Genomic DNA, 17365 nt, shown 5'->3' on the forward strand with positions numbered 1-17365 from the left:
GGTAGAATGGTGAATGTGCAGGGGCTGGGGGAGAGTAATGGGAGTTAGTGTTTCGTGGGTGCAGAGTTTCAGTTGTGGAGATGGATGGTGGTGATGATTACACAACAATGCAAAGGGGCTTAATGCCACTCAACTGTGCGTGTAAAAAAATGGTTTAAATGGGCCGGGCGTGGTGGCTCACGCCTGTAATCCCAGCACTTTGGGAGGCCGAGGCGGGTGGATCACAAGGTCAGGAGATTGAGACCATCCTGGCTAACACGGTGAAACCCCGTCTCTACTAAAAATACAAAAAAATTAGCCGGGCGTGGTGTCGGGCACCTGTGGTCCCAGCTACTCAGGAGGCTGAGGCAGGAGAATGGCGTGAACCCGGGAGGTGGAGCTTGCTGTGAGCCGAGATCGCTCCACTGCACTCCAGCCTGGGTGACAGAGCGAGACTCCGTCTCAAAAAAAAAAAAAAAAATTTAAATGGTAAATTTTAGATGTCTTTACTACAAGAAAAAAAAAAAAAAAAGAATTCGTAGTATTTATGGTATTGTACCAGAATCTGTTTGCACAGAAACAGTTAGTAGCATTATTTTTCTACATTTTTTTGTTTGTTTGTTTCTTTTTTGGTTTTTTGAGGTGAAGTTTCGCTCTTTGCCTGTAATCCCAGCACTTTGGGAGGCCGAGGCAGATGGAGGTCAGGAGTTCGAGACCAACCTGGCCAACATGATGAAACCCCATCTCTCCTAAAAATTTGTCTGCATTTCTTAGCCTAGCAGTCAGCTGACCTGTACATACCTATCACAAACCCATCCACATTTCTTTAAAATATTCAGAAATCCAAACTTAACCCTGCTTCCCACTGGCCTGTGGCCTTCAGACTGAGGGAGAGTCGACTAAGAAATCCCCACTTCTTAGCCCTTTTCCCAGTATAACTACTTTGTTAAAAGCCTTGTTTTCCTAAAGCCTATAATTATGTTTGCCTCCAGGGTACCCAGGAATTTTTTTTTTTTAATAAACAAAGAGCATCCTACAATTATCATGATGATTTGTCGAGGGCAGGCCAAGTTCAGACAGGAGGCTGACTCAGCTCTGGAAACTGACACGCACGTGCTGGAGTTTTCGATCCTGGGGGCACCCGACAGCGTTTAGGGGTCAAGAATTAATATTAAGAGCTGGAGAACTAACAGATCCACATAGATGTCCACTTTATACTGCCAGCAAAACGGGACAGCAGTTGGGTGGGATTTGGCCTTCCTGAGGCTGGCGGCACCGTCTGCGGGCCGTGCCATCACAAATGGCTCTAGGTCAACACCTCCAGCCTGCGTGCACTGCAGCATCCGGATGCCGTAACCTGGTGCTGCTGGAGCCACACGCAGCCAGGGCCGGCATGGGCAGAAGCCGGCGGAGTTGGAGCCTGTCGCTCTGTCAGCCCTGATTTGCGGGCTGAGCCCAGTTTCGTGGCCCTGCCTGTAATCTCCCCGAGTTCAAAGAGTGCTTAGTTGCTTGTCTTTGTCAAGAGCGCAGTTGGGGATCTTTTATGTGAAAGATGTAGAATTCTCGGGCAGACTTTGATTATTTATTCATCCCCCTTCGTGGGTGTGTGATCGTGCGGGCACTGCGGAGCCCCTTGTCCTGGCTGCTCTTGCTATGAAATTCATTGAGCTTTAAAGCCCTTTGAAAGTAGCTTTTTGAGGGAGGGGGAAAGTTTTTGAAGTCTTGTTTCTCTCTCCCCCTCTGCAGTGCCGCAGCATCTGTTGCCACCATTCCATGCGCCCCTACCGATTGACATGCGACACCAGGAAGGAAGGTACCATTACGAGCCTCATTCTGTCCACGGCGTGCACGGGTAAGTCCTGCCCTCTGCCTGCTGCTCCTGGCGTACAGTCACCTGCCATGGGGAGGCTGGGCCGGCAGCCTCAGCCACATCTCCTGCCTCTGTCTTTCTTTTGGGGGTTCCTGATCTACATCGTCCTGAGTGGGCGATCACCTTTGCTATCATGGCCTGGGACACTGTGTGAGCGTGTGCGTGGGCAGCATATAAACACCAACCACCCCTGAGCCCACATCACCACTTATAAGGCTCTGGGCTTCCTTGGTGTATCTGTACATGGTTTGGAGCTCTTTCTTCATCCATGAAGTGGGAATCCTCTCTAGGTCTAAGATCCCATATAAGTAAGGTGATCTTAGGTATCTGTTGTTCTAGCATAATAATTCAGAGCACCCTTTTTCACTTCTTCAAGTGTCCCCCTTTGAATAGTAAATTGTATAGTCACCATACTTAAAAGGACAAGCTCAAAGTGATGCTTTGGGGCCCTTCCTATTCCCAGCTTTGAGGTCCCCAGGTAGAAGGTGTGGGGTCACCCTGTGGTCTCCACCTGCCTAACCCTGTCCCTGTCATACCCACCTGGGGCCTCTAAGCCCATTGGCTGGTGTCATTTCTTGGCCTTTAGGACTCAAAGTCTTGGTCTCTGGCTATCCCATCCATCCTCCTTCCAGGAAAGAAGGCCCCTCCTTCTCCCTACCCCCAAACTCTCCACTGCTCCCCGCACCTGCCTCCAGGAGAGCTCTTGCAAAGGTCAGCCAGCCCCGAGACCCCTCTCGACCCAGCATCTTCATGCCCACACCCTCCAGCCCCCTCACCTGTTCATGCCAAGGTGCTGTCTGTGGTTCTGTCCCATGTCTCTGTGCCTGGGGCCAGCTGCCTGCCCAGTGTGCCTGGAATCTCCCCCCAACAGGCCACCTCCAAGCCTCAACCGAGGAGTCACCTCCTCAGGGGCAGTGTGATCCACACAGCGGGGGCTGCTGCCCTCAATCCACAGCATCATCATCCGTTTTTGCACCTGCCTCCCAGCCGGCTCTGAGCTCTCCTCTCACCTCTGTGTCTCAATGCTGACATGAATAGGTGTACAACCAGTGCTCGCTGAGTGGAGAGCCTCTCCCCGCCTGCCGCCACCTATGAAGGCACATCCTCCTTCCTCTACCGTCTCCCATCCCAGTGAAGTCAGTCAACACTCGCTGGGCCCTCACTGTGCTCACAGCATTGTGCCTCAGCAGAGTCCTGTTTCCGGACACCCATTGTCTCCCCAAGACAGAGCAAACCTGGGACTTCTACTTTCTTTTTAAAAACTGTTTTACTTTTAAATATTTTACTCTGAAATAATTAAGGTCATACAAAAACAGTTCCAAAAACCATAAAGGCTTTCTTGTATACACTTCACGCAGCTCCTCAAATGTGGACATCTTACATAACCCAAGACTGACAGAATGCTCTTCACTCACCCACAGAGCTTATCCAGATTTGCTCAGTTGCCCACTAGTGTCTTTTTTTCCCGGTTCAAGACCCAATCCTGGATCCCACGTGGCACTTGGTTGCTGAGACTCCTTCGTCATCTCCTGTCTGGGACGGTTCCTTAGTCTCTTTTGTCTTTCATGACCTTGGCAGTTTTAAAGAGTACTGGGCAGTTACTATATAAGATGTCTCTGGGTTTGGGTTTGCCTGATTGATGCTGTTTCATGATGACATTCGGATCATGCGTTTTGGGGAATAATACTATAAAAGTGATGTGTGTCCTTTGCAGGCGTCCTGTCAGGAGGCCTATGATCTTCACGCTTCTCACTGCTGGAAATGTTGATCATTTGGTTATGGGCCTGTCTGCTGGCTTCTCCGCTTTAAAGTTGTCCCGTTCGTAATTAATAAGTATTTTGTGGGGTAATACTTAGAGGATATGGAAATATCCTGTTTCTTATCATATTTCCATCCGCTAACTTATGCATCCATCGATGCTTCTTGCCAGAAACAGTCGTTACTAGTGTTTGCCAAATGGCGATTTTCTGTTTCTATCATCTTGTCCACATTTAGTGGTTGGAATTCTCCTGTAAGGAAAAGCTGTCCCGCCTCCCACATTTCTTTGTATATTTGGTTGTCTATTGTTATGCATATGGATGCATGGTTTTTTGTGTGATTCTATGGGTTATACTCTATTACTGTCAATATTTATTGTGTTGTTCCAGTTGTCCCAGATTTGGCCGTTGGGGTCCCTTCCAGTTGTCCTCTGTGTCCCGTTGACATGTTGGGAACTTTTTGTTTTATTTCAGTGTGCATACCTGGTTCTCACTTGACTAGGATCCGCTGCCGCAGCCTTATGTCTGCCTGGTGGGTGTTGGAGTCATTTCCACCCTCTGCTCACCTCCAGGGCCCCTCCACCTGCAGGTGGCTGAGACCACAGCTGGAGAAACCTCTGGAAGGTGCATGTGTTTGGAACTAGTTGGGCCACCCAAAAATTGCCCAGTCAGTGGCGTCTGAGACTCTCCTAGGAGCATCCAGGGAGCTCAGTCCCTATTTGGGAGGGGGTTGCTGTTGCTGATTTCTTGCTCATGAGTCATGTTTGGCTGGTTCCATGACACGGATCCTGGGCATAGCAGGCCTGCCTCAAAGTGCTCCCTGCACAGGATGTTGGTCAGGAGACCTGGGCAATGCTGAGAGCTTTGTGCAGAGACAGTCCATGCTGGAGTGCTTCTGCCTGCAGGTGAATGTCCTGGTTCACCTCTCCCTATACACCTGAAGTGTGTAGAGGCACCACCAGAAGTGTAGGAAGACCCCAACAGTGATGACTGCCTTCCTCATCATAACTGACCTTGTGAACCGGCCCTGCTATAAATGCTTTTATGTGTTCATGCCGTTTAATCTTCTCAACAACCCAAAAAAGAGTCATTTTGTGTTTTTCCATTTTACAAATGAAGGAACTGAAGCAGCACAGAGTGGGTAGATGACTAACCCTATGGCTCACCCACTTTGCAAGTTAGAAATCAAGTTCCAGCCCCCTGAGCTCAGGCCCTCCGCTGCATGCTGGCCTTTCTTGTGGGAGCATAAGTATGGACCATGGGTCCCTCTGACGAGTCCAGCCGAGCCCTTCTTGACAGCACCTCAGCCCTTCGTTAGGGCACTGCCCCAAGTCCAATCACTCCCAGAACCCCTGGCCAAGCAGCAGCAGTGTCCCCTGGGAGTCTGTTGTGGGTACTGCAGATCCTCAGGCCACAGCCCAGCCCCACTGAGTCAGAGACTCCGTGGAAGGGGTCTGTGTCTATGTGTGCCACGCCTTGCAGGTAATGCAGTTGCAGGCTCCAGCTTGACAGCCCTGGCTACAGGCAGAGTCCCCACTGAGAAGGGAGGCCCTCAGTGCCGTCCTTCCCTGTGTAGGTGGGAGCCCTGGGCCAGGAAGGGGCCTGGGTCTTCACCAGGCTTTGCCACGCTCCAGCTCTGGGTAGGGCCTGCTTCCTTCCCTTGCCAGTGAGGGTGGGGTGTGAGCAGAGCACTTGGAGAAGGGGGCCGTGGATGCTGGCATGCAGCAGGGAGGAGTGGCCCAGCCAGGGGCCCACAGAAATGGCCTTGTCCCTCATGGCCTACACAGCTCTTTCACTGGTTGGATTCCTGAAGAGATTCCTAAGGCTGCTGTAACTAATTACCACAAACTTCATGGCTTAAAACAATGTAAACTTATCCTCATATCATTCCGGAGGTCAGAAGTCTGAAATAAGTCTTATGGTACTTAAAATCAAGGAGTTGGCAGGGCTGGTTCCTTCTGGAGGCTCCAGAAGAGACTCTTTGACATTTCTAGGTTCTGGAGGTTGCCTGCATTCCTTGGCTTACAGCCCCGTCCTCACACACATCACCTTTTCCCCCTTGCTCTGTCCTCACCTTGCCCTCTTCCTAGTCTGTGGGAGTTTTCTCCCCTGCTTCTCTCTTCTAAGGACACCTGCTATTGCCTTTCGGGCCTACTGGGATAATCCACTTGTGGCTCCCATTTCAAGATCTTTAAAGTAGTCACGTCTCTTAAGTCCCGTTTGCTGTAGAAGGAAACGCTTAACAATTGCCAGGGATTAGGGTGTGGATGTTCTTGGGGGCTGTTATTCAGGTTATTTGGGATCACTGAGCCCCAGTGTGGAGTCTGGCATCAGCCTGTAGAATACAGTAAATCATATTTATAATTTGCATGGGTCTGCAGCAGGCCAGGCACGGCCCTGGGCCCTGGTATATTGTACTGGTGAATCTTCCTGATTGCTCTGTGAGATGGGGGTTAAGCTTCATCTTGCAGATGCAGACATTGAGGCTCAGAGAGGCACGGTGACTTCTATGTGACATCCCTGCAAGGTAGTTACTTCCGTGAGGGCAAGGAGACCAGGCTCTGGGGTGCAGATCTCCTCCCCAGCCAAGGAGGGGCTAGTCTGGTTAAGCCCCAGTGATGGGCAGCAGGTGCTCCCAGAGCCCCCCGTCCCTACGCGGTCCTGCTGGGGTGGGCTTCCAGCGGCTCCACACTATCCTCAAGACAGTTGGTTCCCGTCAGACTGAGTGGGGGACACAGCAAGAGCCTTGGGGCTGGCCCTGGGCTCTGGAAAGCCCATGCCCTCACCTCTTCCGCCCCCAGTGTCCCAGGTGAGAACCAGGGCAAAGCTTGTGAGGAAAATGGCCCCGTGGCTCTGGCTTCCATGATGAATGTGGTTGGAGCCTGGTGGAGAATCCCGATCCATCAAGCCCATGTTGTAGCTCGCTTCTCCCTGCCAGCACCAAATGTGTCTAATTACATAGATGTTTGCACAGCAAATGAGGTACGGTGTCATCTCATTTCTGTGTCAGCTGAGCCTGAGCCTGAGCCTGAGCCTGCTGCCCTGAGCTGGTGACCATTTCGTGGGTGTGCCCGCCACTCAGCCCTTGCACCTCCTGCTTTCCACTGCTCAAGCACCCAGACCCCCTCCCCGTTCCCTCTCAGGATCCTGATAGCTCCAGGGAGGGCGCACCCAGTGTGTGCAGGCTCCAGAGAGATGTTCCCTGCACTCTCTCATTCTGCCCTGCCCTCTGCCCCTCGGGAGTACCTTGGTCATCACCCAAGAGCCTGCCATTGTCAGTTCTCAGCCTGCCAGGCTACCCGCACTGGGACCCATTGCTGAACCCTCCCTAGCTGTGATTAACATGAATTAACTCATCTCAGCTTTCTCATCTATAGAAGGGCCAGATCTGCTGAGACAACCCACATAACCCAGCCAACTGAGTTATTTTGAGAAGGAGACAGGGTGATGTGAGTAAAGCGTCTAGAACACTTTGGAAACATTCAATGGATATGAGCAACAATCGTGATCATTGTTGTTATCCTCACTTGCTGATTTGAGAAGGGGGCCACGGCAGGCTGGGAGACTGGGTGGCAGAGGCCGGCCACAGCATGTCCTTGGGAGAGTTGACTGTCTGGGGACTGCGGCACAGAAGGTGGGGGATGGGGCTGAAGGAGTGCTGTGGTGCGGTGTGGTGGGGGTCTTTCTTTCCCCCAGTTGAGGAATTTGGACTTCCTCCTTTTGGCAACCGGGAGCAGCGGGGAGTGGTCAGATTTATTTTCAGGCAACTACAGCAGTAGTTAGGGAGTAGACAGGAGAAGGGCGGGAACTGTGGTGAGAGGACCTGCCAGAGCTGCCACAGTGGCCCTGGGGAGAGGGGAGCAGGACCAGGGCTGACCACCCGGCTGTAAACAGGCAGCTGCACGTGGGGAAGGCAGGGCATGGAGGTTGGCGTGAGGACAGCCTTGCAGCCCAGCCCAGCTCGATGGCCTCCTCATAGACACCCAAGCCCACTCCTCTGCAGAGCACCCTTCCCGGTCACTTAAGGTTCAAACCCACAGCAGGCTTGCATGGCTTACTGATGCTCACGTGGTTCCAGGGGAGGAAAGTCACCACCCACCCGTGGACTCCTGCTGCAGTGTCTTTGGGCTGTGCAAACCACAAGTGATGGGGAGACAAATGGGGCAGGGGTGTGTGATTGCTGGTCAAGCAAGGTTCTCTTGAGGCCCCCATGGGGACATCCCTAAGTCTCCAAGAGTCTGTACAAGGGCGAGAAGAGAAGGCCGGCTGTGAATAGGGCCACACACCCCCAGCAGTCTCTCCAACCTTGTGATGCTAACAGGAAAGAGAAGCTCTTTGGATGCCCTCTGGGCCCCCTGCCTCCCAGAAATAGGCTTGCCAGGGTGTCATGGGGAGCAAGGCTGAGGTGTGGCGAGGAAGGGTCCCTAAGTTGGTGCTCCCCATTTCCTCAGTGTATGTGGTCACACAAGCATGAGTCCGGCCTGCCCTGGGCCAGCGTTAACTTGTGTCCTTGAGAGGAATGTAGAAGTCCATGCTCCTGGTTCGGGGGGCTGGGGTGGACCTTCAGCTCCCTATGTTGCTTTTGAGGACCTTTCCAGCCCTGCCCTGCCCTTCCCTGGGGCTTCAGAGAAGACCAATTTCATCTGCTTCCTGCCCAGAAGGGCATACAGAAACTGCCCCATGCAGAGGTTCCCAAACTTGGCTGCAGATCTGAACACACAGGGTGGGTCTTAAAGATGCCCATTCTCAGGCCCTGGCCCCAGGAGTTCTTGTTGATTTTCAGACTAGGGTGAAGCCCGGAAATCTGCTTATTTACAGGCGCCCATAGGCCAGAGTTTGGGGACCACTGCAGGCGCCCCTGCTTGCTTGACGTCCGGGAAAGCAGGCCCAGAGCTGCTTGTTGGCTTTCTGGACTCATCACTGACAGCGCCTCGCCGCCAAAACACGGGTTGTTAAAAATCCCCTGGTTCCTCGTGATAACCCATTCACAGACAAGTCCCTCCTAAACCTATTCATATGACCTAAACCTATTCATATTCTCAGCTTGCAAAAGGCAGTGAGTGTATGGGGTGGGAACAGCTGCAGCATCTCAGCCTTCCTTTCTCCTCCTGCCTGGCACCATCTGACCTCTGACATCCACGACTCCACCCCCAACCTGACCACAGCTGATGGCTTCCTGCAGGTCTCTTGATCCTGAGCTGTAGTTGGTTTGCATTGCATTGGCAGTCACGGCCCAAGGCCACCCTTCCTGGAGGAGAGACGAGAGGGCTCTTGCTGGCACGGATGGCTCAGGGTTGTAGCTATCAACCCGGGCCCAGGTATGTTAGGGCAATAGAGTGAACGCCAGCTGGTGGGCATGGGGGCCTCACCACCCTTTCATCTGCACGCTTGGTCACACAAAATGCATATTACCCAGGGCCTCCAGAGACAGCATTAAGAGTGTCTGAAGCCCCACTTGGTCCCCGAGACTGCATGTTAATGGGGATGTTTAGCCGGGTGTCAGTGTGCCTTCACTTAAGAGAGTAGTTTCTTTGCTGCCACTGGGCCGAACTCATGAACTTTCCAGTCTGGGGGGATTTGAAGATTGCTCTTTCCAAGGTCAGTGTCCCATAAAGACTGCACCGTTCACCATGAGATTAATGAACACAGCAGCCTGCTCAGCCTGTGACTCACCAGTGTCATCCCGGGCCTTTATGACTCTGTCCTCAGTCATTCACTGAGACGGGTGGGTTGAGCAGAAAGATATTTTCTTCTTGATTCTTGGCACAGCACCCGAGGTTCACGATTCATAGAGGATTGGCTTTGTTTGTTTTTTGGGAAGAACCTTCTCCTCCCTCTGCAAACATGCTTGTTTCTTTTCAGAGCCTAGAGGAAGGAGGAGACTTCCGAAAGGCATGTCCATCTGCTCCCTGGGATGAGATGCTGGGTGGGCCCAGCGTCACCCACCAGGCAACTTGTCCCTCCTTTCCACGTGGGTCCACACTGCCTCTCCATCTCCAGGGAGCTCTTCCTTAAAACCGGCTGTTGCTGACCACTTCTTCAGAGCAACTGGACAGCAGGTAGACAGGGAGCCCAGAAACCCTGGGTCCAGGCGATGTGTCGGGCAGCACATCCTTCCACGGCTGTCTGAGGGTAGACCGACTAGATGTGGAGCCTTGGCTCAACTGTGATGTAAACAGCCCTGAGACCCCATCAGGCAGGCCCCTCCCCATCTCTGGGCTGTGGGATACTTGGGTCAGACCAGCAGAGGAGCAGTAGCAGGAGTCTGTGCCCAGCCGCCGGCTTATGTCATGTCACCCTCCCTGCAAGGTGGGATTATCACTCCCCAATAATCACTCCCACTTGATAATTGGGGAAACCGAGGCATGGGGAGGCTGGCTGCCTTTCCAGTGACACACTTCTAGTAAGCAGCATAGATTACTTACTGGGCATTTTGACCCCCCACCCCTTGCTAAAATCTTCCCCAGCTCTGAGAGCTTCAGATTCCCAAAGCCAAGAATGCACTCGCTGGGCTGCGTGGGACAGACAGCTCATTTATAATGGAATCTGGCCTGTAAAAGTTTAACGAGGAGCGTGTCTGATAAGATGGGCTGGTCTTTGATCTTTACTGAACGCCAAGCCCTCGCAGAAGAGGAGCTGCTGGCTCTGGGTTTTGGAGAGAGCCGTGGTGGTCAGCCGAGAGCAGGAGGGGCCAGGGAGTGGAGCAAATCTTGATGTGCAGGCCGAGGTGGGCATGCAGTGGGGGAGGGACTGCGGCAGGATCGGGATGAACGGTTCGGTTCCTCTCCTGTCCCTCGGGGTCCCCACTGTCGGACATTTCCCCTCCACACCCCCAGTACGTAGACAGAACAGGGTTGAGGCCGGGGCTCACATCTTGCCTATGCTGCTTATACTCTTCACATCCTTGGGCTTGCTTAGCCCCACAAGCCTCAGTGGCCCCCATCTCTAAAATGGGGACATAGTGGCTCCCCATGTGAAACTGTTGTGAGGACTAGATGGGTGTCTGTAAAGCATGTAGAAGCACACCTGGGACATACCGAGTGGCGGAGAGTCCCCTGCTCTCATCACTGCCCTGCTGACATTAGAAGGAAAGCCAAGTTTCACTGCAGACACCCCGCAGGGTGCTGGGCCAGTGGTGTCCTATTCAGTCCTCCCAACACCCTGTAAGGTGGGGGATTTTCTCCTCAATTCATAGAGGCGAGAACTGGGCGTTCCCAGAATTTAAGAACTTCCCAAGATTGCCCAGCTTGTGAGATCTCACCAAGCCAGAGCTCTTCCCTATGCCGTGATTGTCCTCAGAGAGGAAAGAGAGTCTCGCCATGGTTCTCAGGGCTGCAGTGTGTTGTTTCTGTCTGCAGACATGGAAACAGAACAGTAATCAACCCAAACGAATTAATCACTAACAGTAAAGTTTCAGGCATTGGTGGGGTGGATTGGCCTTTGAGGTGGGGAGTCCTCTTAGACTGCACATGTTCAGACTGTCCACTCGGTGGAAGCTGACGCCACTGCCAGATGCATTCATTTATTCAGCCAAACTCATTGTTGCTGGATTTATTGTATCGCAAGTGCTGTCGCTTGAGGCCACTCCTGCCAGCCCGAGTCAAGGTGTTGCTGAGGGAAAATGTGAGCAGTGCCCTGCCCCTGAGGCACTGCTTAAAAAGGTCAGAAATTGCTGCTGCCGTCAAGCCTCTGTCACTGCAGCCAGCACTGATGGTATGTCTGGTGCCCATCAAAAGGTATGCTGGACACGTCAGGAGCCCCATCCCTCCATCCTCTCCTTCCAAGGCCTGCACCTCTGAAATGTACACTTGGCCTGTGCTGCCCAAACAAAGTAGCAAGAGTTCAGAGTTGCTTAACTCAGTGGGGAATGTTCTTAATGCTCGTTCCTCTGAGGACACTCACCCAGGGACCATGTGTGCCAGCCTCATGCCAGGCACTGGGGATACAGGCCCAAGGAGGCACAGTCTTTTTTAATAGAATTTTTATTTGTATAAATTTATGGGGTGCAACTCCAATTTTGTGACATGCATAGATTTTGTAGCGGTGAAGTCAGGACTTTTAGAGTATCTATCACCTGAATAGTGTGAATTGCACCCACTAATTTCTCAAACTACATGCCCCTTCCACCTCCAGGAGGCACAGTCTTGCTGCCCACATAGACCCCATGATCTGGTTGGAGAGAGGGCAGAAATTGGCCAATGACAGGGTGGTATGCTGGAAGAGGGGGTATGGGGAGCCCAGAGCACCAGAAATACAGGAACAGAAAGCGCTTATCAGCGGGGAGGCATGAAGGCCTCCCCCCACGTCCCAGCCTTTCCCCAACCCCACCCACTGGGGGCCCTACCACCTTCTTCGGGTTGCCCTGTTCCAATGAGGGGCCTCCACTTCCAGGCAGACACCAGTGCCACTAAGGAGGGGAATCTTTTCAAAGCACATACTCATGAAGGCTTGGTAAAAATCAGCAGCACACCCACCTCGAAGAAGAGATACATCTGAGCTGCTCAGGATTCTCCAGCTAGTTTTGACAGGCATCCAGGAAAGGAAATTCCACACACCACTTTGGCAGGCTGGGCCAGAGTTTAAGAATCTCAATCTCACTGTGGAGGAGTTTCTATCCAGCCCGCCGGCCACCCAGGCCCTTTCTCATCACTAAAACCCAGGCCTCTAACGAAATATAATGAAATCTCTCCCACTAACGAAGGCCTCTCCCCACAAACCCCACTCCCAAGACTGCACATCTTATTCTCCTATTTCCTTATTCCCACCCATGGCTTTAAACCCTTGACTTTCTGGAAGATTTGGTTCAGCGGTGCTCAGCCCATGGCAGCTTCTATTACAGACAAAGTCCCCCTGTACTCGGAGGTCAGTGGTGCAGTTCACCTGGAGAGGGCCTAAGCAGGACCGACTCCCCCAGGGCCTCCTCCCTGGACCCAGACACATTCCTGGTTCCACTGCACAGAAGGAGCAAACCCAAGGCTTCCAACAGGCCCCACACCTCCCTCCTCCCCTCCCTACCCTGCTCCACCAATGTCTTCACTTTGCTAGGAAAAACGTCTCCCTGATAATCCCCTTATCTTTTATGCTTTTTGGGTTTTCTGTTTGCAAAAACTGATAACCTTCCTATTCTGCTCCCAGGGGAAAACTGATAAAGGGTGAGTGAATGAATCAACTGTTGTGGACCATGTGGCTAGATTGCAACCAAGTCCATCTGTATTGCCTCCTTTGTAGGCACAATTTTATAACTTAATTTCCCTACCAAAACATCAGTGTTTACTTAGTAAGAAATCTGCTCTTTGTCAACTGAAAACAGTGATTTCTTTATTACAGCTCTGCATAGGGAGTGACAGCTGAAAGCTGGCCAGGTCTGGTGTGGTGTCCGGGTCTGTGATGGGAACGGGGTGAGTGCAGGTCGAATATATGGGATGCGTGTTTGCTGCAGACGGGGCTAGGGCTGGCCCGGAGGGAGCCTGGACAACAGATAGATGTTGTGGCCAAGAGGGCCCATGGAGTGATCATGTAGACGACTGAGCCTCAGATGCTTTCCAGCAGTCACACACATTCACCACCACCACCAGCCCTGAGTTCCCCACCAGCGCCAGCCCTGTAGCCGTCCTGCTCCCGGAATCCCTATCCACTCAGCCAACTTAAACCAGAGACTACTTCTACCCAGCCAGCCTTTTAAAAAAACAAATTGGTCTTATTGATTATTGAAAACATGCAAAAGAACAACAAAAGTGGCCAGGTGTGGTGGCTTACGCCTATAATCCCAGCACTTTGGGAGGCCGAGGCAGGGGGATCACCTGAGGTCGGAAGTTCGAGACCAGCCTGGCCAACATGGCGAAACCCCGTCTCTACTAAAAATACAAAAATGAGCCAGGCGTGGTGGTGGGCACCTGTAATCCCAGCTACTGGGGAGGCTGAGGCAGAAGAATCACTTGAACCCAGGAGGCGGAAGTTGCAGTGAGCTGAGATGGCGCCATTGCACTCCAGCCTGGGCAAGAGCGAAACTCCATCTCAGAAAAAAAAAAAAAAGAACAACAAAAGCATGTTTAAGATATCTGAGTAATTATGACATATACACCCTTATCCCCTGCTCACTCTTAGGACTGAGGACATGCCAGCACCTTTGAGGTCCCGTGTGGTCCCCAATCTCCTGCCTCAGGTCCTCCCCATCCCACCATTCTTTGGGATTCAGAGTTTATCACCCCTCACATCTTATGACGGTTTTACCTTGTGTCTGACTCCCCTAACAATGTATTAGTTCGTTTTGCTTTGTCATGCTTTATATACATGGAATCATTGCAGAGGTATTCTTCGGGAACTTGCTTTCACACTCCACGTTGTTCCGAAGATTTTCCTGCTAATGTGTAGGGCTCTTCATTCATTTGGGCTGCTCTGAAGCAGTCTATGTTGACTGGCATTTGGGATGTGTCTGTTTTTGCTAATTTGAACGTGACTGCAGAAACACTTTTATACCATCCTCTGGGCCCCAAGTGCGGGGTTATTTAAAGTAAATGCATGTCTGGGAATGGAAATGCTGAGTCACAGGGGATTCATGTTCTCACCCTCCTAGACATTGCCAGACTTCGCCCGCTGGTTTTGCCAACACTCACTCCCACCAGCAGAGTTTGAGAGCTGGCCTTGCCCTGTATCCTTGTGATATCCTTGCCCCATCACTTTGGAGGTGATGGCCTCTACATTTTGATTTTTGCCAAAATGGCTCTTTTCTGTGATTCTAATTTTCTGTTTCCCTTATTACTAATGAACCTTGAGTGTTCTTTCACATGCTTACGGGCCACTGATGTTTCCTTCTTGGGAAATGTCTGTTTGGCTATTTTGCCCATTTTTCTATGAGGTCGTCTTTTTCCCATTATTTGAATAAGTATTTTGCACACTAAGGTTACTCATTATGTGGTTAGCAACATGTGTTGTGAATATCCTCTCCCAGTTCGTGCCTGGTCTCTTCACTGCCTTGATGGCAGGTTTGGGTGAAGAGAAGTTCCCACTGTAAAATAGCTCAGGTGGGTTACCGACATTTCTACTATGTTTTTCCCTGCGTGTTCTCCTTCTACCCAGATGTCTGGTCAGACCTTCAGCCTCTGGACTATAGTGGTTGTTCCCCAATACAACATGTCCTTATTCAGCTATTCTCCCATCTCAGAACACCAGGCCTATACTACTCACCACCTCCATTCCATTCTCTTATAAGAGTCTGGGCACAGTTCAGATGCCACCTCCTGCAGGAAGCCCTCTCAGATTGCACCAACAGAGTGGGTGAATTATTTTCCTCCCACCCCTCTTCCTGCTGCAGCACCTTGTATACTGTTAGAAGGCTATAGTCAGTGTCCCTTCTCTCTCTGTGACCCCAGAGGTCCTGGCATGGTGATTCGTCCAAAGCACCAGTGTGAACTATGGGATTGAGGGCCTGTGATTTCCTGAGCTCGTAACTGGTCTTGGGAATGCCTGCCAAGCAGCAGCACCCTGTCTTACCATCACCATGGCTTCATGGGCACTCAGGTGGTCTGCTGAGATCTGTGCACTTGTGGATTCAGAGTAGACCTTGGGAATGTGGGGCACAGCACTTGTCAGTCAGGTTTGCAGCCACCTGCCCCCTCACTACCTGGGTGCATGCGGGGCCCTGGCCGGGTCTGTCTCAGACCCCCAGCTCCCCACACCTGCTCCCTCACTACCTGGGTGCATGTGGGGCCCTGGCCAAGTCGACCTCAGACCCCCAGCTCCCCACCATCAGTGCCATCAGAGGCCCATGCTCAGTAAACATCAGCTGATCTGGGGGAGTGACATGTGGACGCAGACACAGATCAGCAATGAATGTCTGGAAACTGCGGCCTCAGCTCCCGTACACAGAGCCTCCCCATGAGGACAGACTGCCACCAGACACACAGGATAGTGCAGATTGATAAAAGACATGGACTGCGCTTCAGTTTGAGGAAGGGACAGTTCTCCATTGTTCAAAAGAATTTGCTGTACGGCTCTTAAAAAATGCAAATCCCCTTAGTACATTTTGGAAAGGACTTGATTTCTAGAACTTTTTAAAACAAATGTATGGGAAACATGGTAAGCAAGCTTGCCAGTGTACAGTTTCACCTACAAAACCAAACAACAAAACTCAAACCAACAAACGAAAACCCTGGGGAGGAGATTGAATTCCATCCAGAGGAGCATTCTGGAGCTCTGTTTCTATTTGTCGGTAGAGCCGAGGGTGGCAGGAGCTGGCCTTGCTCTCCAGGGAGGCCCTGGGAGAGCAGACACATGCACGCCCTGTCCTGGCAGTAAGAAGTTCCAGTTTGGGGAGGAAGAGATGCAGGGCAAGCTTTGGGGACTCCAGCTTCCTTTCCAGCAGGTCAGTGGGCCCAGAGGATGCCTGCCCAGCATTTCTGAGGAAGTGGGCACCTGGTCCTGAGCAGCTCCGCAACAGCAAAAAGGTCCCAGCGTCTCCACTCTGGAGCTCCGTGGACCCCACCCATGGCCCTGTGATCCTGGTGGGTGGTAGGCATCTTGGCCCAAAGGCAGGGCTGGTGTACACAAGCCAGCGGTTCGGAGGCAGGAGGAAATGGCATGCTGGGGCTGTGTGCTGGGTGGATTCTGGCTATGGGGAGTCAGTGACCATGAAATCCAGGCGGCGGGTGGGAAAGCCCGCTCCACAGCCCTGTGCACATGGGGATGGGAACGCAGGACTCAGACACCTTCCTCCACCCAGCACAGGAGTTCCCCTACCCTGCCAGCCTGCCTCAAAGGGAGGATCTACTGGAACCTGGTTAATCCGAGCAATAAATAGGAGCCCTGCTAAGAGTTTAGTCTCAGAAGAACGATGGCACTAGTGACGGTGATGTCTGCCACCTCCCTAGGGCCAACTCTAGGCCAATGCAACACGCTTTCCATGACGAGTTCATTTCCTGGGGCTGCTGTAACACGGTACCACGAACTCAGTGGCTTCAAACAATAGAAATGTGTTCTCTCAGTTTCAGAGGTCAGAAGTCCAAAATCAGTATCACTGGAACAAGATCGAGGTGTCACCAGGGCTGTGCACCCTCAGAGACCCCCAGGGGAGACTCTGTCCTTGCCTTTCCCAGCTTCTGGTGCTGCCAACATTCCTTGACTCCTGGCCATTTCCCTGTGGTCTCTGTCTCCCTGTCGCATGGCCATCTCATCTTCTGTGTCTCAGATCTTACTCTGCTGTCTAAAGACCCCATGATGGCATGTAGGGCCCACTCAGGTAACCCATAATCTCCTCATCTCCAAATCCTTGTCTTAATTACATCTGTCAAATCCCTTTTCCCAGTAAGTTCTTGTTCACAGGTTCCGGGGATAGAACATGGACATATCTCTGGGAGATCTCATGAGCCCCCCACGTGCCTTCCCTCTGCTCCTCACAACAGATTTGTAAGATCACTGTCGTAACTGTTCAGAGAGGGCACATACGTGCTCCCAGGCAGGAGTGAGCTGAGGTGAGCCGGGACCCATGTCTTCTGCAGTAGTGTCTGTGCTCTTCCCTGGACACGCTCCCTGCTTTATTCATTCATTCATTCACTCATTCGTTCACGCCCTCACTCATTCATTCATTCATTCGTTCACGCCCTCATTCATTCATTAATTCATTCACTCATTCGTTCACGCCCTCACTCATTCATTCATTTGTTCACGCCCTCACTCACTTATTCATTCATTCATCCATTCATTCATTCATTCAGCACACACGTATTTGAGCATGCTCTATGTCCCTGGCATGTGGGGAGCCAGG

At 51.9% G+C, this 17365-nt stretch overlaps 1 protein-coding gene across 5 annotated transcripts in view; it reads left to right on the top strand.

Moving 5' to 3' along the window:
• GLI2 (GLI family zinc finger 2) overlaps positions 1-17365 on the top strand; it is a 257123-nt gene that overhangs the window by 189933 nt on the left and 49825 nt on the right. For all 5 annotated transcript variants that reach the window (XM_008972505.4, XM_008972506.5, XM_008972507.5 and 2 more), the window contains one exon: positions 1726-1831. In XM_008972505.4, coding sequence (XP_008970753.3) covers positions 1726-1831 — 106 coding nt within the window. The remainder of the gene's footprint in view (positions 1-1725; positions 1832-17365) is intronic.

The sequence above is a fragment of the Pan paniscus genome, chromosome 13 (genome assembly GCF_029289425.2).
Source record: "Pan paniscus chromosome 13, NHGRI_mPanPan1-v2.0_pri, whole genome shotgun sequence".
NCBI classification, from domain to species: domain Eukaryota; kingdom Metazoa; phylum Chordata; class Mammalia; order Primates; family Hominidae; genus Pan; species Pan paniscus.